The sequence below is a fragment of the Fonsecaea nubica genome (genome assembly GCF_001646965.1).
Source record: "Fonsecaea nubica strain CBS 269.64 chromosome Unknown Scaff49, whole genome shotgun sequence".
In the NCBI taxonomy this organism is placed as follows: domain Eukaryota; kingdom Fungi; phylum Ascomycota; class Eurotiomycetes; order Chaetothyriales; family Herpotrichiellaceae; genus Fonsecaea; species Fonsecaea nubica.
In genome coordinates this window covers 1-20,880 of record NW_019173722.1, presented here as the reverse complement: position 1 = coordinate 20,880, position 20,880 = coordinate 1, and the positions used below count along the sequence as shown (strand labels likewise).

General features: G+C 52.2%; 6 protein-coding genes across 6 annotated transcripts; 1 reads left to right on the top strand and 5 right to left on the bottom strand.

The window, feature by feature from the left end:
• Window positions 1–49: 49 nt before the first annotated feature.
• On the top strand, window positions 50–1,588 carry AYO20_07166 (hypothetical protein; the record flags this gene model as incomplete). Its single annotated transcript, XM_022645453.1, has 1 exon — window positions 50–1,588. One exon carries the CDS (start codon window positions 50–52, stop codon window positions 1,586–1,588), a length of 1,539 nt encoding a protein of 512 aa, XP_022498492.1.
• Window positions 1,589–3,678: 2,090 nt separating this feature from the next.
• AYO20_07165 (hypothetical protein) lies at window positions 3,679–4,485 on the bottom strand (the record flags this gene model as incomplete). Its single annotated transcript, XM_022645452.1, has 1 exon — window positions 3,679–4,485. The coding sequence occupies one exon, from the start codon at window positions 4,483–4,485 to the stop codon at window positions 3,679–3,681; it is 807 nt and encodes a 268-aa protein (XP_022498491.1).
• Window positions 4,486–5,129: 644 nt separating this feature from the next.
• On the bottom strand, window positions 5,130–6,851 carry AYO20_07164 (hypothetical protein; the record flags this gene model as incomplete). Its single annotated transcript, XM_022645451.1, has 4 exons — window positions 5,130–5,331; window positions 5,394–6,622; window positions 6,684–6,731; window positions 6,789–6,851. The coding sequence occupies 4 exons, from the start codon at window positions 6,849–6,851 to the stop codon at window positions 5,130–5,132; spliced, it is 1,542 nt and encodes a 513-aa protein (XP_022498490.1).
• Window positions 6,852–7,424: 573 nt separating this feature from the next.
• On the bottom strand, window positions 7,425–9,356 carry AYO20_07163 (hypothetical protein; the record flags this gene model as incomplete). Its single annotated transcript, XM_022645450.1, has 1 exon — window positions 7,425–9,356. One exon carries the CDS (start codon window positions 9,354–9,356, stop codon window positions 7,425–7,427), a length of 1,932 nt encoding a protein of 643 aa, XP_022498489.1.
• Window positions 9,357–9,819: 463 nt separating this feature from the next.
• Window positions 9,820–10,674, bottom strand: AYO20_07162 (hypothetical protein; the record flags this gene model as incomplete). The annotated part of the gene is made up of 1 exon (XM_022645449.1): window positions 9,820–10,674. The coding sequence occupies one exon, from the start codon at window positions 10,672–10,674 to the stop codon at window positions 9,820–9,822; it is 855 nt and encodes a 284-aa protein (XP_022498488.1).
• A 752-nt stretch (window positions 10,675–11,426) lies between these two features.
• AYO20_07161 (hypothetical protein) lies at window positions 11,427–12,530 on the bottom strand (the record flags this gene model as incomplete). Its single annotated transcript, XM_022645448.1, has 1 exon — window positions 11,427–12,530. The coding sequence occupies one exon, from the start codon at window positions 12,528–12,530 to the stop codon at window positions 11,427–11,429; it is 1,104 nt and encodes a 367-aa protein (XP_022498487.1).
• Between the last annotated feature and the right edge of the window lie 8,350 nt (window positions 12,531–20,880).

The following is a 20,880-nucleotide window of genomic DNA, read 5'->3' as shown; positions in this document are numbered from 1 at the left end:
TTCTTGACGCGTTCTCACACATCGCCATACCTGAAGCTCCGCTCTCAAGATGCCGCCACCAATGCCTAACCCCGCGAAGCGGATGACTGCAAACCCTGCGCGACCCGTTGCAAGGTATCGTCCCGGCAAACCAATTGCGGAGGAAGAATCGTCTGACGAGGATGAAGAATCAGAGGAAGAGCAGCAGCAACCACCGCCACCCCAGAGGAAGCCGCCGACCACGAGACCACGGCCGCCTACCACTCAGCCACCTCGACAAGAGGAAAGCGACGAGGATGATGAGGAAGGCTTTGTTACAGAAGAGGAAGAGGATGATAATGCTGCGATTACAAAACATGTGCAACCGCCGCCTAAGGATACAGCACCTTCCACCAGACAGGCTCCGATAAGGCCGGAATCTACAAGAGAAGAATCTGCGGAAGACGAGGAATCAGAAGAAGAGGAGTCCTCAGAGGACGAGGAAGAGGAGGAAACCTCGTCCGAAGAAGAACAGCCTCGGCGAAAATTCCAGCGCCCAACATTTATCAAGAAATCGGATCGGAAACCTTCCACACAAGTCTCTGATGCCCGTCCTGAAGCATCTGCAACCCCAGACCCGGAAGTAGACGTCCAAACCCGGCGTCTCGCCCAAGCTGAACTTCTAATAAAAGACAAACTCGAACGTGATGCCCTTGCCCGCGCCCAGGGCAAAAAGGCATGGGACGACGATGACGAGATCCTGCCGGAATCCATGGTGGACGACACTGACGGTCTCGATCCTGCCGCTGAATACGCAGCCTGGAAACTTCGGGAACTGAAGCGCCTGAAGCGCGACCGGGAGGCACTGATTGCACGGGAAAAGGAGCTTGAAGAGATCGAACGGCGGCGCAATCTGACTGCGGAGGAGCGGGAGAAGGAAGACCAAGCATATCTGGAAAGACAGAAACAGGAGCGTGAAGAGGGTCGTTCCGAGGCCACGTTTCTGGCACGATACCACCATAAAGGCGCATTTTTCCAGGGTGACGAGACGGCCGAGTTGCTCAAGAGGAGAGATATCATGGGTGCCAGGTTCGAGGATCAGGTTACCGACAAATCTACTTTGCCCGAGTACATGCGGCTGCGGGACATGACGAAACTAGGGAAGAAGGGAAGAACAAGATACACTGATCTCAAAGGTGAGGATACTGGCCGCTTTGGGGATGAGGTGAAGAGATGGAAGGGCAGTGGTGGTGCAGGACCAAAACCCGGGTCAGGGGCATTTGACACGAGAGGCCTGGATGAGCGGTTTTTGCCCGATGATGATCGAGGGGGTGGGAGAAACGGCCCTACTGGCGCAAATGCAAGTGCTGTTGCGCCCCGACGTGACGACATGGAGAGAAACAGAGACTCGTATCGAGACTCGTACCGGTCTCGAGACAGTGGTCGTGATCAGCGGGACGACAGAGACTGGAACAGAGACCGACGGAAACGCTCATATTCGCGGTCGCGATTGGGCTCTCGCTCCCGGTCCCGCTCTCCTCGACGGCGGAAGAGGGAACATTCGTACGAGCGGGACTCGAGAGATCACGGACCCTACAACCACCGACGAGACAACCGTGCGAAGGTCTGAATAGCGATCTGCTTTTCATGTACATGGTGAACTAGGAGCGATTCAACCACCTTGGGATGGGGTGGTGATGTTCAACGACGTGGCGTTGACTCGGAATGCAGTGTACCAAGTACAGAAGAGAAATAAAAGGGAACAAGAAGCAGAAACTTATACACCTTCTCCTGTACAGGCGGACAGTCACCAATACAGAGTTCCGAGTTCGGACATGTATTGAACACAATCCAGAATTTCCGTCCCTGTGCAGTAAATGAGCGGGCAGCAGAGCGCAGCGAGTGACCTTCTGAGAACCATTTAACATCCCTGCCGAATGTGTTATAGTCGTTCTCCTTCCCTCCCTCACTCTCTTTCTCTCTTCAAGAGAAGAAAAGACTTGATCTTTAAACGTTGTATTCATCTCTTCCTCGAGTCAGCCAGCCAGTCGCCAGTTCATGACCGTAGCTGTGTATTTCTCGTCTGAGATTGTTACTCTCCTACCAAGGGACCGACCGACCAATCGACCCAGTCCGCTGTAATGTAGTTGCTCGTAGCTAGCCACTAGGTAGCTAGCTAGCTGATAGATACCCGGCAGTGTCTAGGGATACAGCCAGCCCGAAGACGAGAGAACTTGATATTGTCATTGCCTGTCTTTTGCTGGCCAGAGGACAGAGTATCCAGCAGCCTTTCTCTCACAGCGGAGTCATGGTTCCGTGCCAACCCAACACTTCGACAATTTCCGCTCCGTTAAAAGTTCCGAGTCCCATCTATTTCAGAGCTGTCTATCACCGCCCCTCCTATTCTTGTTCCTGTTCCGTGTTTCTCACTGTGCTGTGCTGTGAGTGAACCCACCCGCCCGTATCACAATGTGGCACGCGAACGAGTCAGACTCTCTCAATATCAATCAATAAATCAAACGCCGGGACGTCGCCCGCCGCTCTTTTCGTTTCGGTTGACAGGAGCCAGCTGCCACATGGCCAAACAGGTTTGACGTTTGTCTCTTGCGTTGGCCGTCACCTCGCATCCATCCAAACACGGGATGCGGGGGATTGATATAAAGATGCGTGGACCCAGGACCTGTTTCTGCTTTCTGCTTCGATCAAATAGCTCATTCTTGCCTCGCGAATATCATTATACCTCTCTCTCTCTCTCAATGCAACAAGCCTTCCTAGAAACAAGTCTGCCCGAGCCTCCTCGAAAGAATCATAATATAGCAACACCGCTGAACTCTGAGCAATCTCTGAGAGACTCTGGTAAGCTTTTGCCTGATTCTGGTTCTGCACGGAAGCCAAGCGCTTCGCGGTCAACCACAAGAAACAGGAGACTTGACATTGATAAAAACATGCAGAAAACTGTATCAAAATGGCCGACACCAGATCGTGGATTCGTTTCCCAGACGAACAGTCAAATGCTGTGCTCTGTGCGAGTTCAAGATTGCCCACACCACCACCAGGCCTTCGGGCAGGCCCAACTGCCCGCCCAGAGCCGTTCAAATTGATGATGTCCCCAATCGATCCGCACACTCGGGCCGCGCCTTGCGCAGGTCCGGGCATGGACAAACCTGTCTCTGGTTCGTTGCAAAACTGATAATGCACAGGTGTTCGCGCTGACAGCTTTAAACAGGCATTTTCACAATCGATCCCATCCGGCCTAACACTCCTCCTCCGGAGCCCCAAGGTAGCAGCTAGACCGCTGCTGGTTGGCTTCAAATCCTCATGTGCCACCGAAATACGCTGAGTGTAACATGAGGGGATCGATGAGATCGAGTGTATAGAGTTCCAAGGCTGGACATCGGGAAACATAATATGATAATGGTGTGTTGTGTTAGGAGTCGTAGAGCAGCTGGAAGGTGGTTGTGAAAAGTGTCGGCCATGACAGTTGGACAGTGGCTCCGTACAGCAACGTTAGGGAGGGATCTGGGCCAAAATTCGCAGCGCGGGCACAGCGCTACATCCCTCGGGCTGTGCCCTTGGCTGACACCATCATTGCAGATAGTTAGCGATAGTTACCCCTGCCACCACGTTTCCTCCGTCCTCTTTAAGTTCTTCTTGGACTTGTCCATCTTGCCTTAGCATCGTAAAGTGGTTGGTAACCTCGCTCCTGAACTTTTAGTTTCCTCACTTGACTCCCTGCCTCTCCAGCTCCCGCTCCCGTTCCATGACGCTTTCGTCAAACTTGATCAGAAACACGGTCCGGTTTGGCCACACGTCGGTGCCTGTGTTGTGTGCGCTGGCCTTACAAGAGAAGCCTGCGCCATCACACACGCCCTCGATAATTCCCGCAATATATGCCGCCACGCTCAACTGGGACATCTCCTTGGGAACGGAGATGTACTGGTTCGTGAGCGGAGTGTTGTCGATGATCATGTACTCCCCCGGGTTCGTCGTGGACTGTTCGAGCGAGTCTGCGGGACGGGAGAATAGTAAAGGGTAGAGCTTGGTGGTCAGAAGCGTCAAGAGGGGCAATAGCCTCAGTGGTCGACTGGCCCCTGCTCCGGAGCTACTAGTCGACGACCCTCCACTCGACGAACTCGAGCCACCCATCGGCGACGCCCGATAAAGCAAAAGATCCAGCAGCTTCAGTCCCAGGGGATAGCCCTGTTCGTTCAGTCTCTTCTCAAAGTCCTGGATCCCCTTGACCCGCTTGTGTGCGTACGCGACCATCTCCATAAACAGGTAGGCGAAGCTGGCTCTCGACAGTTCGGCATTGCGCGACCGGTTGAGGTTGCGGTCGTAGATGGTCTTGCGGGTCGACGGGTAGCGCAGGGTCGAGGCCGATGTGATGCTGGTGGGGGTGCCGGACGTGCGGTCTGGGAGGGGAGTCCCGGCTACAGTGGACGAGGCAGAGTATTGAGAGAGATGGCGAGAGGGGGAGCTGGTGTGTGACGGCGGGTAGTTTGAGAGGGATGGCGGAGCGGCGGCCATGGCCTGAGAGGTGCGTGTTGATGAAAGAAGCAGCAGCACCAAATGACCCCGGCGAGTTACCTATAATATCGTACCGGTGGTCAGTGAAGCGAATTGGTCTGGGAGCGATCACTTCAAAAGGTTGTGATGCTGCAGTCAAAAGGCCGTTGGTGGCTGAAATAAGCGTTGATGCAGCCACTCTGTGGCGTCCAAGTTTTAACGAGGCTCCTAGTAAAGGGACGGGACTCCACCCTGCATGGATGTCAATTGCCCATTACAATACTTCGCACTCTCTAACAGCTAAACCTACGCAATCCCGCCATGTCCCTCGCATGCTCATGTAACAAGAGGTCCGGGCGAGGAGATATGTTTGATATGCGTTTGAGAGATGGGGATAGATTCGCAGGAGGAACTTGAGGTTCGGAGAGCACACGAGTTCCCCTTCGACCTCTGTAAGTCCATGGTATATCTAGAGCGGTAGAACGCACTATATGTCTTCGAACATCATGTCCGTCATCGTGAAGATAGATTTCTCGTCCAAACACAACGGCATCTTCACCCCCAGAACCTAGGTCTGAGCTGGTCTGCGTTGCGCTGCGCGCCTGCTCATAGGCTACGTGCATCTATATCAGCATCCAGTGGCTGACATGTAGGACTCGTCTAGATCATCCCTTGCTGGGTGCTTCCTTGACTGTCTTTTCGCCATCCCATTCGTGAAATGCCTTTTGTCGTTGTCTAGAGTTCCACTGCAATGTCCTTGAAATGCTGTTGACCCAATCTTCACTTCGACGTCCCGGTGGCATGACGTTGGCAAATGGATACCGTGATGCCGAAATGGTCACATAGTCGCCTGGAAATAGTTCAATTCTGTCATCGAGTCAGTTCAATGCCTCCACGATCCGAGACCACGCCAATGAAATGCTCTTTACCTTTCACGCCCGTCGAAACTTGCCCACGAGTTCGATCTCGCGTCAAATGGAACTCCCAATCGAAGAACAATGGTGTCAGGAAGAATGATCGGTCGGAATGATAGAGTATGGGCACAAATGGCCGTGACGAGAATAACAGGATTCTCTGGATGACACAGTGAACCACCAGCGGCAAGATTGTAAGCAGTGGATCCCGTGGGAGTGGCCACACAGATACCATCTGCTTGCACAGTCGTAAGGTGTTCTTCATCCCCGAAAAGTTCAATGGTTGACATAGTCGGATTCGGACCTCTATCAACCACAATGTCGTTCAGAATCTCAAATGTCCGGTCCGGTCTATGCGTGTTCCGATCTTCGGCTTCCTCCCCGATCAGTTCCTCGACGATGTCTCGGCATTCTGCATCGTCGACACGCCTGTTGGTCCGCATAACAGTGCCTTCGAATCGCAGCCTCAGGCTGATCGTTACGCCGTCCTTTAGGGCCTGCGATAGAGTGTTCTGGTAGTCTCCAAAGTCGAATTTGGTGAGGAATCCCAATGAACCGAGGGCAAAGGACAGCACTGGCGGGACCACTCGCTGGAACAGCCAGCTCGCATAGAGGACGGTCCCGTCACCGCCAAGTGTTATCACAAAGTCGAATGTATGAGGGTGCCTCCGAGCCAGCTCGGCATCCCAATACCTCAGACGCTCTCGAAACGAAGGGTCCTCGGCACAAATACCCTCTGCGTCGAACGCCGGGTTGTCTTTCAAGCTGTCCTCGACATAGACAATATAAGGTACAGACCTATCTTTGGACAGCAACCACCTCGTCACCTCTTTCGTCTTGGAAATCAAGGTCTTGTCATATATCTTTGTGAGCAGGAAGATGGCCCGAACCCTCAGTCTGACCTTTAGGTTGCCCAGTCTCTTCGCCATCGTCCTCACGCTCATGGCCATATCACTCAATTGTTTCTTAGTGAGCAGGCGGGACTCGGTCGCGCGGATGTCGTCTTTGCCCGAGCTCGGACCGTTGACATCCAGCTTCGACGGAGGCTCGATCTCGTCGATCTGTTCGAGCTTGGATTCGACCTGGGGTTGCTGTCCTAACGAGCTTTTCTCGACCAGCTTGTGGACCAAGCACTGAGACTTGGTGCGCTCGGCCTGGATCCGCTGTGGCCTCTCGACCGCAGGGGTTTCCGCGAGCACGGTCGAGGATTTTCGTCGGCGCGCGACATCATTGTCAAAGACAACCTGGAGAAAGGAAACGAATTAGGTGATGGACACTTCAGCATGCGGGCATGGGCAAACTCACTTCGATCTTCCTGTTGTAGTCATCCTCGCTGCTAGAGCCGTCCTGTCGCTGCGCGCACACCGCTGTCAGTACCATCACGTCTCGACTTGTGAAACTTGGACATACATCGTCAGGGAGCACCTCGCTTATCCGGCGGCTCACTTGCGGAGCATCTCTTGAGCTTGACATGACAGAGATCGGGAGGGAGACAGAAAGGACGGTGGAGGTGGCAGCAGCTCTCTATTCTCTACGTCTTCATTAGCGTTACATCTGTACCCGGGCAGCTTGTGTCATTTTCGTGGTGAACGTTTTGGCTCAATCCGTCAATGTGCCTGCGCTGTCATCCAATGACGCACGAAAAGTCGCACTGAGCGTTGCCCCACCATGGCACTTATGTAAGATGGACTAAACGGGGTTGATGACTAACCTACCTGCTTTGGGAATGCAACATACGAGCACTCGTATATCTAACAGCTGGTTACCTGGTCAAGAAATTCTAGTTCTCGAACTGAACAGAGCTGAACAAAGCCGAGCTGAAGTCAACGGAAAGGAATCGAGTCACTACACTGGACAATATCGTCGTGGAATTAAAAGGGTATTATGCTATCCGTAAATTGGTGACGCTGCTATCATCACACCTCAGCTCCCATTACGGACGAGAATACATCCATAGCTAAATCATGCATTCATTGGGTATCATATTTTGGGCACTTCTGTCGTTACTTCATAATTTCGTTCGCCAGGAGATCGCCAGCCCTGTTCTTAAACGGCAGGCACGGCAGAAGTTGGTCCTTCAGAAGACGGAACTTGTACAACGTGACTGGATAGATCGGCCGCCGTTTTCAAGTTCATGCCGGGAAATCCCACCGAACCGTGTTGTTTCTCAGTCTCCTCAACCAGAACCTTGACCGGCGAGCTGCTCTGGGAAGAAGCAGAGTTAGAGTCTTGAGACACCTCGCTGGAGGGAGTAAGGTCGAATTCCGACACGCCCAATTCATCGTCGTCAAACAGTCTGTCAGACCGCTGCTCTATCTCGGCCATCTGCTCTGGATCGAGATGGTCCTTGGTTCGGTGGATAGTCTCCTCCAGGCCCGCAACGACTGCTGTTGTCACTTTTGGCATTTCCACTTCTGCCTGAGGAGGTGGAGGTGGGTCAACAGCTTCATAAAACAGCATGAAACCGTTGCCCCGAGCGAGGACTTCCTCTTCTGACATCTTGGCAACCCGTTCGTCGTTGAAAGAATACCAATCTTTGTGTCGTTTCCCGAGGGCAATGTAGTGACCGTCATGATGGCTCCCATAATGCGTCACAACGCATTTCAACTCGAATATAGCCTCGACAGAACTATCGCTCTTGTCGAGAGGAGCACACCATCGGCTCAGGAAATGCAACCGGGCAGGCACTCGGACGTGAGCGGTGTTTTTGAGCTGGTTGCCATAGTTGTCGAAAATACTGCGGTTGATGTGAAGAACCAGATCTTTGGGTAGCCGCGCGACAGTGATCTGTTTGGCCTTGGTCCTCAAAACTGGCTTGCTTTTTTTCGCTGGCTCGGCATCGGATTGCTCTGGCCTCTTGTCCTCCTCTTCTCTGGAGGTCATCCCGCCATTTGCCAACTTTGTGCAATTCACACATTCAACCCCTTCAACCTCTTCTGGTGCCGTATATTCATCAAGCAACTGTTCAACATCACAAGCTCCCTGCAATCCCAGGTTCAAAGTCAGGCAGTTGAACTGCGTTAGGGACAGACCCTCGGTGAAGCCACAAGTCCTGCACTCCAGACATTGTGCGGTCATGCCGTCGACGGGATTCCGAAGCCCGCGCTCCTTCAAATATGGTGCTGGATCGCCGATTCTCGCAGGCTGTGAAGCCCCAGAACCCTGCTCTTCTTCACGTGTGTCCGTCACAGAACCTCTCTGCTCAGCTTTCCTCAGGCATTCCAGACCTGCAGTTGTAGAACGTTTCATTCTGTTGACATATTGATTGGCCTCTTTTTCAACGGCGTCGAGAATACGTGAGAAATATTCCTGAGCATCCTGCTGTTGCCAGCTGTCCATAGATTTGAGGATCCTGGGGGTCCAGAGAACCTTGGTCCGAGAGTTTGGATCGGATAGTTGTCCCAGAAAGTCCACCAAGGCCTGATGTGTGGCTGCTGGAGAATCATACCTCTCACAAGAATCCAGGCTCTGTTCTAAATATTCGATGAGAGCCGGCAAAGAAGCCAAACCCTGCAGCACGCTGTTTTGGTAGCAGGAGTTGTCCCAGTTTCCCAAGCCAGGAGGGCCCGTCTCGTGGCCCAAAGACATGTATGACCCCGACAAACTCCTAGCCTTCCGAAGTGCAAGGGGCAACTGTGGTTGTCCCAGTATGAGTTTGAACGCCTCCTGTTTTGCAACCATATCCCCAAAGTTTGCTCTCTTGAACTTGGCATCCTCCGGGCTCAGACGACCCAGGTGAACCAGGCCGTACTGCATAGCGTAGATTAGGTGGGAAGGCGTTATAAAGACGACGAATTCGTAGACTGCTCTTTTGATCGTCGAAGGCCAAGCGTCAAATAAGGACAAGGCATAATATCCCAGGAGCAACAACGCAAGTGTGGAAATGATCTTGGTCTCGGTTGGGTAAGACGTCAAGCGATGGTCTGACGGCACCTCGTAGAAGGGGCTCTCGTTTGCCCTAACCGGGAGGTTGTTCATGTCGAACTGGGGAATGCGAGACGAGGGCGGACAAGAAGGCGCAGATGAGGTGAGGGTTCAGTAGATGCTTTCCCATCGGTGAAAGTAGGACGCGAGTTAACTCTTGGTCTAGAGAATCGAGAGGTATCCGAGTCGGGTCCGGGAGTGCGAATAGAGCGGCTTTTCAGATGACGAGTGAAGTGATCTTTGTACGACTTTGCACGTTCAGATCTCGGAAAGGCTTGGCGGCTGCGGAGGATGATGCGAGGATAATAATACAAATTACGAGGCGCTAGCCATTATAGCGCCTGGTAAAGGTACTCGGTACTCAACACCAGTGAAGATTCATCACAACATAATCTCCCAATTCGAATAGCATTCTTTCAGCAGATGATAGATTCTGCCTGCCGCTGAGAGCAAGGAGGACCACAGTACATGAGTACGTAGACTGTCAGGAATACAAGAAAGGCTTCGAGTCTTATATCTAATCCCCATCCTCTAAAGCTGCAGATTTGCGCTTCATTGTATTTCTAGTTCTAGCTGAGGCCGGAACATCAGGATCATTTTCTGCTGTGTTGCTCAATCCCCATGCTGTCTTCATTGGAGAAACCTGATAGTCGCAATCAGAATCAGTTTGAGGCACGGACCTACTTGGATCCCTTTTGCTCAGCTCTGTGGCGTCTCTGGCGTCTCGTGATATGCGTCGTCTTTCCTCCAGCTCTCTCATCGCTCGTTCGGGGGTGCCAGTCACATTTTTGATCCACCACCTCTCCCACATCCAGTCCAGAGCCTGCTCTGTCATTTTTCTCATATACGTCATATTGGGGATGTCAGCGTGTGTGACTTGATGGCGGAGATCAACAAATGTCTGTGGCATCCCGATCATGGCGGCGTAAGCATACATGGAGCTTTCCCCTTTGGTAGCACTTGCAGAGAATTGGGTCACTTCCCCTCGCTCGGGACTATCATCTCGAGCCATTTCGGCAGCAGACGAACGTGCGACATCACGGTCAACAAATCCATTGACGAACCTCGCAAACGCCATGGCATATATGCTCTGCATGGCCAGGTCCGAGATGCCCGTGCCAGATAGTGACCTCCTTTGTTCATCGTGAATCAAAGCATCCGTTAAGCTCGCCGTGGCTACCAGCGCTGAAGGAAGTTGGCCAGCCTTGAACAACCAGAGATTGACCCTGTCAATAGCACGCCGCCTCAGGTCTTGCGGAGTTGGGGATTCGGCTGTAGAATATAATTCCTGTTTCGTCTTCGCGGGAAAGAACCAGTCCCGGACCATGGCCAATTCCGAGTCGTGTCGCCATGGTGGAAATTGCATAGTCATGGTGCTGAGGGTCTCAGAGCGGAGGAGATACGGGCGAATGACTGGATCTGTGTGATTTAGGACTATACTCTTCGGTTCACACCAGGAATTGGAGAGACAGGAGGAATAAGCGAATCAGGTTGTAGTTATCAAAAAATTGTTGGGAGAGATGATATGGAGGTGATAGTGAAGACGAGCATGTTGAAACACGTCCTTGCAGGCAGAGACTGTAAGTTTCATGCAGGATTTCGCTCAACAGCTACTGGTTGACCCTCTGTAGAAGAGCCCTTCATATGACCAAACGAAAGGGAAAAACTGCCAAAATCCGAGACAACGAATTGGGTGTGGTGGTTGAGACATTCACGTGACTCGCAGGATCTCTGACCAATAGTAGGCGGGCCTTGTTAGCCAAGTGGGGGCCGTGCATGTGCCATGCTCCTATTGGCTGACAGTCAAGTACATCCCTCGATCTACTAGAAAAAGATAACTGTGTTGCCCGACGTCGAGAACTACTAAACATTGAAAACGTTGTCCGTTTCATCGTGTGCATGTGCATTGAACCCATTGCACTAATGTGTTCTTTGAGGAAAATATGATATCTTCAAAAATCCTAGTAATCTAGATTATACATGGGCCTGATGATCCGTTTAAGGTCATCACATAGAGGGGTATCATGGCTCTATAAGAACAATGTGTGGAACGCTGCAAATGTGCCAACAGCACCAATGCCATTTCCCAAGTGGCTGGTCATTACTGTCATCAAGTCGTCAAATTCAGGCCCAGCCGTAAGAATGCCCCGAAGGGTAGTAGGCACTATTCAGTTGCCTCAGAGTCGAAAGATACTTCATTGCCAGGGAATCTGGCTGCGCTTGCATCCCAAATATTAGGTGATCCGCGATAGATTGGCCCTCGTACTCGGCAGTGTCGGAGGTATCACATGGCTGAACGTCATCCTCGGCCTCCTGCTGCGCGTCTTGTTGATTCATCTCATCCTCTTCGGCATCTTCTGAGTCGGCGTCTTCCTCTTCTTCGTCATCCTTCTCCACTGGTTCAAAAGACTCTTCCAACTTCAAACCTTTTCTGGTCGAGGTTGTAGAGCCACCAAAGAGAAGGCACGATGATTGAACTTCAGCAGGTGAGTCGTACAAGCCCATACCGACCAATTCCTCCGAATCATCGTTCGATTTCGAGTCCTTGTTCCCAAGGGATAATGTGTCAAGCCCAAAATTCTGCAGTGGGAGAGAGTCCGGCGAGGATGGTGCTGTCTGTACATTGGGCGCCATGATAGCCTGATCGTCGAAACCCCATGTTGGATGTGCGAACGATTGTTGAGGATAGAAAGGAATTGAAGTAGAGTTCGGCTTCATTTGTCCTTGACCATACCACATGTTGTCAAGGTAAGGTTGATCCTCGTAGACTAAAGCTGGATCTTGGGATGGGAGTTCATCAAGCGGCGTAAAAGCTTCTGGTATCTGGGGTTCATTCATGGCCGGATAAGAGATCGGAGTGATAAGGCCGTGGACTTGAGCTGTCGAATAGTTCCAGGTAGACAAGTCTGGTTCATTGGCAACGGGGTTGACGGTCGTCGAGTTGACCGCCTCGAAAGAACTCGGATGCCAACTGAGGGGTCGAGAGCGAGGCATCTCTGTGTTCTGCCACTGTGTGCTGGAGCGGAGATGGTCGACGACGGACCGAGTTCTCGAGGCAGCAGCTGCAGTCATCGTTTGCCTTCGCCCCGAGGTTCGTGGACTGCTATTCCTGCTGTTCGATTTGACCACTTTGTTGGGCCGGACAAAATAAGACGACACATTGGTTGAGACTGCAGGATTGTAGAACATTTCGGGAGGAGAGGAGTGGTATTGCTGAAGGGTTTCCATGTTCACAACAATAATGGCGGATGGAAAGAAGTGAAAGAATCGGGTGGTCCCAACAGTCCATATCTATTCCCTAGTAAAAAGGACAAACGATCTCGTGGCAAGGGCCAGGTGCATAGTGGATATTTGTCCAAAGGGAGACAAGGCAAGATTAAATTGGTACATCACTCGCGGCGAGGGAGAGTTGGCTGCTGCAAGCAGTAGCCAGAGTTAGTCAATACAAGTTATATGGGTCAGGGTTTGACGAGGGTGGAATAGTTCGACCCAAAGCCAGGGTTTGGCGAAGGTAGAAGCGCAAAGCCAAAGCATGACGAACATGACTCCAGGACAGGTACCGGCAGGGGATGGGGTCTATTGGCGGGTTGCAGTGGATGTACTTAGGGTTAGAACCAAGGGGAAGCGATCAGGCGAGATGCATCAAGAAAACGGGCGGCTGCGGTAGCGTAGGATGTGGAAACCGGGGCAAAGGGGAATGGAATGGTGGAAATCGGGAAAAGCCTGGGTGGCCAGCCCTAAGCTGAGGTATGGTGCGCCTCTCTGCGACAATCTGATGGCCGAGGTGATCTGAAAAGAAACAAGTCCCACACGAGGTTAAGGAATGCAGTGCGGCAAGGGGCCCTATCGACGGAGCGAACGGAAATGGTACGAGGAGTGTGTAGGCTGTTACGGTCAGAGGATGGATTTGACGGGATGACAGTTTTTTGACCGCTGCACTGATGGAAATTCGCAGCAGCCTGGAACCAAGGCTGTCAGACTTGTGTCAGGAGCCACGGGCCATACGTGGAGGTCAAAGCGAGGTCGAGGTGGACAAGTATCAAAAGTAGGCTATCCTTTAAGCTCCAAGTTTGCTGATGAGTGGGCACAGTATCCAGAGGGCGCCAGAATCATTCCGCATAACAAGCAGAGGGGGTTTGAGGTGGCTCAGCCTGAACCTGGTCAGACGCGGGAAATAGGGAGGGGAAAAGCGCGGAGGTGGCCAGGCAAAAAAAAACTCGTCTGATGCATATTGCACAGCCAATGCGGTGGCGGAAGTCTGAGGTTGGAAAGGAAACGCGGCCGGCGGACACGGGATGACGCGGTTGCATTTCTCGATTGTTGCATGTTTTGATGGAGAAGAAAAGTCAAACAGGCACGACAGGGTCGAAGGAGAGCCAAAGACGGCGCAGGGATGCATGATCATTTGGTACCGCTACGTTTGTTCCTTGCTTCCTTGGAGGCGAAAAAGATGGTGAGGCGGGTGGTCACAACTGATTTCTCAACACTGGCGCAACAATCCTCCATGCTCGTGTTTAGTGTCTCGTATGTCAAAGCCCAGCTCTTGCGGTGCCGCATGGTCTCCCTCGTAAAATGGACTAGGTTAGGGTTGGGGTGAATGATCGCGAGAGCAGGAAGGATGAGGGAGAAGTTTGGCCGGGTCTTTGGTAGCTTTCGTCAATATGCCAGCTAGATTCAAGGTTAGCCGCCATCCATCGGGTCGGGAAGGGTTTCTGAAATTAGTGGAGTGGACCTGGGCAGGATGGAAGCAAATGGGGGAACATTGTCCAAGTGTCAGAACAAGGGTTGAGGGAATGTGGGACGATGGGCACATTCAGGAAATGGGGATGAGCATGGCGCCCACACAAAAGGAGAGACAACGGTCCAGAGACATGAGAAGGTCGAAGAAAGAAGAAAACGGGCCGAAGGGGGGCTGCCATGTGGGGTGGAGACCAGGAATGTGCATTTGGGGCTTTTGCAATAGAGATGCAATTGAACTACAAGGATGGACAGGGATCGATTACCCGTACAGTTGTAGTTTGTACCCAGTACTCCGTACATGCAAAGTTGGGTTGACAAGGGTCAAGGGGGAGGAGTGGATTGTGTGCCAGTGTTTCTTGGCACAAAGGGTCACAGTGCGTGCCAGAAATCCCCTTGGCTTACTGTATTATTGCTTGTACGAGTCCCTCGTACGTACTTGTAGAACATAACGAGAGTGAGCAGGATGGGTGGCGGCCCCGTAAAACCCCGGGACACTTCCCCAAACAGGTAATCAATAGGCACCCAAGGCACCATGCAGGGAGTAGTACCTAGGCGGCACGATCAGAGAAATATCAAGGCATCAGCGGTATCAGGCGAGAGAGCGACCAACTAGGGAAAAGATGGGCAGTTTCGATCATGTCTGACTTCCATTGCTCCCGTCCACCACCGCCTCGTACACGCAGCTGGCCCATGGACCACTAGGATGGGGCAAGGATGGAATGAGCGAGAAACATACAAAACCAAGTTGACGGTGTGAAGGTGTCTGTGCATGATGCAGCCCGCAGCCCGTAGCCCACAACCAGCCCGCAGCTCACGACTCACAGCCCACACTTCAGCAAAGCCCCCCAGCTTCCAGGCCTGGCCCAGGCTTGAAGCTGCGACTCTGATCCCTTGGTCAGGCGTGGATCACCGGCACACGGCAAACTGCATGGCCAACTTTAAAACAGGATCAGCTGTCTTCCCAGGCGGCGGTCGGGTGCTTTTCCCGGAAATGTCATTGGACGGTTCCGAACCACGAGAAGAGAGTTGGGCACGTCGGAGATTTCATGATTCTGAGGAGTACGGAGGACGTGGGTAAGGGTTGCAAGGGTGGCTTTGGTGGATCAGCTCGCCTAGAGGAGGCGACGGGGAAAGGGAGACGATAGTTGTGAGAAGAGGGGAGAGGGAACGATGATGTGAGGATGGTGTGTGGATGGGCGCAGGCGAGGAGGGGCAGCTCGAGGCCTCAATCCCTGAATGAAATCATGTCCAGAGTTACAGAGTGGGGAGTACCTACCCGACCCAGAGGGAGGAGGATGCCTGGGAGGACTACCTGGGACTCGTTCTCAGTGTCCCTAGTAGTCGTGCCTAGTTAAGGGAATCTTCAACTAGGCGCCTCCGATGTACTAGTGGCTTAATTGGGTATAGGTACTCGTAGTGTTTCTCCCTTTGATCGACTTGTTTCTCGTACCTGTACAGGTTAGTGAAATCTCTAGTGTCCCCTGAACATGCTCATACCCAGTACTTGCTGGTGTCTTGCCATCAATCTCTCCACATTGGTCCATCCCGTCAAATGGAGAATCGAAAATCTCGAAAAGTGTGCACCCAGTGTGTGATGTCTTCCTTCTGACTCCCCCACCTGCACCGCGCCTCTGGCCGCACCACTTCTTCCAATCCCTTTTCACGCCAGCCGCTCCTCTCCCTGGATCCATCCCTGTGGAGTCAGCGCTCACTTCGCATATAACCAACCAGAGTCAATGGACCCCTCTCCATCGCAAGAGGTGACCCGACATTGACCTGCCTCGTCTTCCCTTCTTGATCGAGATATGTTTGTGAAACCCTAATTCCCCTTCTGCTACTCCTATGAATAGCCAATAACAAACTACAGAGTCTTCGGATCTTCCTTCAAGCTCGGCCCAGGTGCAGACCGCCAAAGCCAGCTGACACCAACAAACATCCCTCTCATTCTCCTCGGCGATCTCAGTCTAAATCGCTAAACCTACGAGTACCATCATTGAATCGACCTGCTTTTCCTGGCCAGACAACCAGTCTGGCCAACAAGACCTATGAACATCGATCACCATTGCAAGGTCCACTTTAAAATGAATAATACATGAGTGGTGTGTGTGTGTTCCACAGGTTCCTTGTCGATGGCTGTCACACAAATCGGGTTTTTGGGAGCACGACGGGTCCTGACTCGCCCTTGCAAATTCGATACGAAGCGCCATGGGCTTATTAGCACAATTTTGGAAGTGTTGGCTTGGGCTGGAATCAGAAATGCACCACTGATCTCCACTATCTGACAAGTTTGCTGTGTACCCTGAAGGGTAAGCTTCAGGCCACAAGGGCTGACGCTCCCAACGCCGAGCAACAATACTCCGAAATGCGCTGCCATTGAATTGTCCGAGTACCTCCTCTGTGGCTTGCAGGGCTCGCAAACGCGTCATTTTACCTCGCTACGAGCCTACCCTTCCCATTTTTCTCATCCGCATTCTCACAGATGAGACAGTCACAAAAAATGCCAGGTGACAAGCCTCGAGTCCTGTTCGCAGCCTCCGTGCTGAACACAGACCTCGAGATGTCAAACAATCGGCCGTCGATTTCCTTGTGTGTACCCGCATGCAACGCTCATATTTCATCCGTCTGCATCAATGGACAGAGGACGTTCTGGAGGAATTGCCGGCATGGAAAGACAGTCACGAGCTGGAACAATCAAAAGTTGAAATGGCCAAACCCTCCCAAGTACTCGTAAGGAACCTGCACCAGGACTAAGTCCGTGGAGACACTGCCGGAGACAGTTGTGGTCCATATCGGAGATCGCGCCAATAGCAAGTGTGTAGGGTAGGTTGCTCTACTCGTAAACGACTGGTTTTGTGAGGGCCAGCCCAGCCCTTATTTTCTCGTCCTGATTCAGTAGTCGGGACGTGCAGACGACGGGCGTTGCGACAAAAGCAAATGGGACCCATTGCCGTCCCTAGATCCGCGTTGTCGTCATGGTCTCCTCGCCGCCACGGCCTTCCAGAGGGCATATCCTTCGAGTCAACCCAATGCGTCGATTCGTCCAAGAAAGCACACGTCTGGTGGCGAGGACCAGGCCTTGCTGAGCGGGACAAGAGAATTGACGATCAATTAATGTGACGATCAGGATTGCCCCGTACGAGATACTTGTACCTAGGCTACCCCCTACATGGGCCGTTTGACCTCAGTGGATACCCAAGTACAACATCGGCGGCAAAAATGATGGATGTACTCCGTACAAACGGAACACTTGTCCTCGTACGGAGTCCCAACTGGTGCAATAGGGGTTCTTCAGGTAAGAGGGGAACTGGGGTCCAGCGCTATTGTTGATCCACACTAATAGGCCTCCCGGATGCTCTACTTTTACGAGTAACTCCACTGTCCACGTTCTCAGCTCTCCCGATCTGTACCCCTATCAACATTACTATCCTCGTCTAGGCTAACAGAGAAGTGGTACGCGACGCCAGCGGACTGTCTTCCGTGGCTCCCATGGAGCGTTGGGTGCTAGCTTCACATTTCTACATCCATGTCTATCCTAGTTGGAAGAGATTTTGACAAGTCATCTCCGCCAATAAATAGTCTCAAGCCTTGGGCTGCTGACGGTTCAGAAGGCGACGTCGAGACTTTATCGGCCAGCCTGTCACAGCTCCGACCAGACCCCAGTTTTGCGCAGCCTCGAGTGGATCCGGAATGGGGTGCACACGCACGGCATCACACGGATCAGATTTGGGCACATCCCAGGGAAAATAAAATGACGGACCAATCGAAGCACAAACGCGCCGGCTACAAGACAAGGACCAGGACTGATGGGTAGGCCCACCCACTGACATGAGCAAACTGTGCCACGACTCCGGAACAGGGTGAGTAGTCGGTACAACCTCGAGTCGGTCCGGAGGATTCACAAGGGAGAGAAAAATGTCGGAAGCTTACAAGTTCAAAATGGTTTGGAAATGGACGTGTGAGACTACGCCACCAGTCTTCGCAGACTCTCCGAGGGCTGATCATTCTTCTCTCTCAATTTTGGCTCGTCACGCCAGAAGTAACGCCGGGACACCCATGCTTTCTCATCTCGATCAATGGGCACGAAAGGTTTGAAGTAACCAAGGGTTCGCGTCAGGGGATCTGCCCCATCCCTGACACGGTTTATTTTTTTCTGCGGCACCCACAGGTATGGATGCCCATTGTGGTTGAAGCCTGTTGGCTTTCTCCGCCGCAAACTCTAACTAGAAGCTTCGCGTTGCGAGATGAGTTTTCTGCCTATCAACTAGTTCGCCAGGACTTGTTGTTGGAAATGCAACTCATGACACTCCTTATCCGACAGGTTCTGTCCCTTCCTCGACATCTCCGATTGCCGTGCGGAAACCTCCGCTTTTTGGGGATCCTGGGTCAAATTGAGGGTATTGACTTCAGTTCAACTCCACCATGTCTTGTGTCTCCTTGGAGCCACCGAAGACAGAAGGTCATGGAAGTCGAAGTCTTCTACAGCTACGACTGTTGCGGTCGGCGGCAAAATCTAATCGAGGACAGTGTTTTTTTATTCGGAATATGGCAATGATGACGTTGGTTGAGTGGTGGACCCGATGGTACGGAGGGTCGTTCAAGTGCGTCAAGTGCGTCAAGTATCCAGGATCAAACACCAATGCCGAGTATGAGGTACATCGACTCGTATCTCTTAGGTGGCGATAGCAAGCACGCACAGACAGCAGGCAGGACAAGGGTAAGAGAAGGCAAGCGTCGTTAAGTCAGCCTGGACGTCCAGCCCACAGCCCACAGCCTGCCTGCATGCGGTGGACCTGCTTCTAATTAACCCACAGTACCAGTTTTGTTGCCCCCAAGCACACACTAGGGTTAGGAAGACACTTGCAGAGTAAAGGGCGGTTGTTCTGGCCCCTCCGAAGGCAGGTCGTGCGCATCTCAGCCTAACTAGTTCCTGTCCGTTCGTCGATCACATCCCACCAGGCATCGACGGTCCCTCCAATTTAATCATAGGACAAGTCTGATCAACCGAAACTGCCACACCTGGAAAGGTGTGTTCAATCTGATGCACCGCCTCTTGACACGCTGGACCATTCCTCGCGCCTTGAGTCCTCCTGTCAAGGTGGGCTAATTCCATCCCGGCCAAAAAAGTCTTGCAGCAAGGACCAAAGATCCCAGCTTTTGTCTCGGTCAGCTTTCTTATTTCACCCTGCAAAGGATCAAGTCAACTCTTCGTATCTGCACTGACAGAAAGTCTGGCGAACAACTTCAGTGCTGCGGTCTTTGGCGTGGGGAGATTTACATGCTCCCAACCTTAGCACAAAACAGTTTGGCATTGAGGTTCCGACCGATTTCCTGTCTTGAGAGTGGTTGTGAATCTAGTCGGGCTGCACCATTTGACGCATTTTTTGCTCCGAACCTACTCAAGACAAAAAGATTGCCATTATTGAATGTGTCTTACCGGGCCATTACAACCTCTCCCGGTTGCAGGATGATCAATGCAGCCAAGCACACGGGCTCGCTTCGAGCATCTTGAACAGTCTTACTGTTGCCAGCCTGCAGAAGGCATCGGAGGCCCACGAACGGCTCTTCTTCATGGTCAAGGTAATGGAGCTTGTTCGGGTCGCTGCTCTCTATGTTCTCACCCCCAGCATTTCTCCCATGAATCCAATTGCCAACACTCCTTTTATGGAAATACGCCTACCAACCTTCGGACGCGCCTTGGACGGGCCAGGATGATGCTTTCTACCTTGATCCTCTTCCTTTCCTTCGGCTGAGTACCCGAGCTCTTGACCCAAGTCGATATGTCAGATCGGCTCTGTCACTCAGTCAGGCAGTCCTTCCAACAGGGCCACTGCCACCTTTTCTCTGTCCGATGATGGCACGTGAAAATCCTGCGTCCGTCAACTCAACTGGGTGAATAGTCACGCAGCCACTCGTCGGTGCCGCTTGAACCGGCACAATGTTGACTGCCATTGTACCTGTAATCGAAGGACATTTCATGACTCAGCCATCAGCATGTCTCAGCATTTCAGACCCTGCCACCACTACTTGTACCGAGTACGTTGTTTTCTCGGTTTCAGGAGAGCACGACAGACGAAGATGCAGGCCCAACGAATGAAGCAGACCAAGTTTCGTGTCATCGTGATCTCGACACTTCCTCAACCGCTCTCAGGAAATGCCCTGCTGTGCCGTCCATGTCCCTTGGCGGACAGCCCCCCTTACGGGCTATGTGAACACATACTCGGGGCCGACTTCATGTCCAAGGACCAACTTACCCCGCCCATGCCATGAGCAGATTTGTTTATGTATCACATGCTAGAACCAAAAATTAAGTCCACCCTTCTGCCCCTCTACTTGGCGGTCTATACATGCACGGAGGTACATGTACATACCGTTCTTGAGTGCTTGCACAAGTATCTGGGTCAGCCGCGCAATTTACAGTTCAGCGAAATCCCGCCGGTCATGTAGTAGGAAGTGTATGTTTTTGTGTGGGGGAAGATGGAAGGAAGTGGTTGTCACGCGCAGCTCAGTGGCATATTTTTATCAACCACCACCCGCTCGGTCACCCACCCGGGCCATCCAGGCAGGTGACCTACCGCGCAACCTAACCACCTAACTCGTACATACCTCATGCATGTCCCGTGTGTGTCCGTATAGATGTATATAACCCCCTTTTTTTATATACATTTTTGTATACATTTTAAAAAGTTGAAGTAAAAAACAAAAACAATCAACAATCAGGATTCCCACCTGGTCACCCACGGTAGTACTAACTGATCGGCATATGGCTTAAGTACGGCTGAGCGAACGGGAAGCCCTGTATTCCATATCCTATGGCCGATTGCGAAAGAAAATTGTAGAA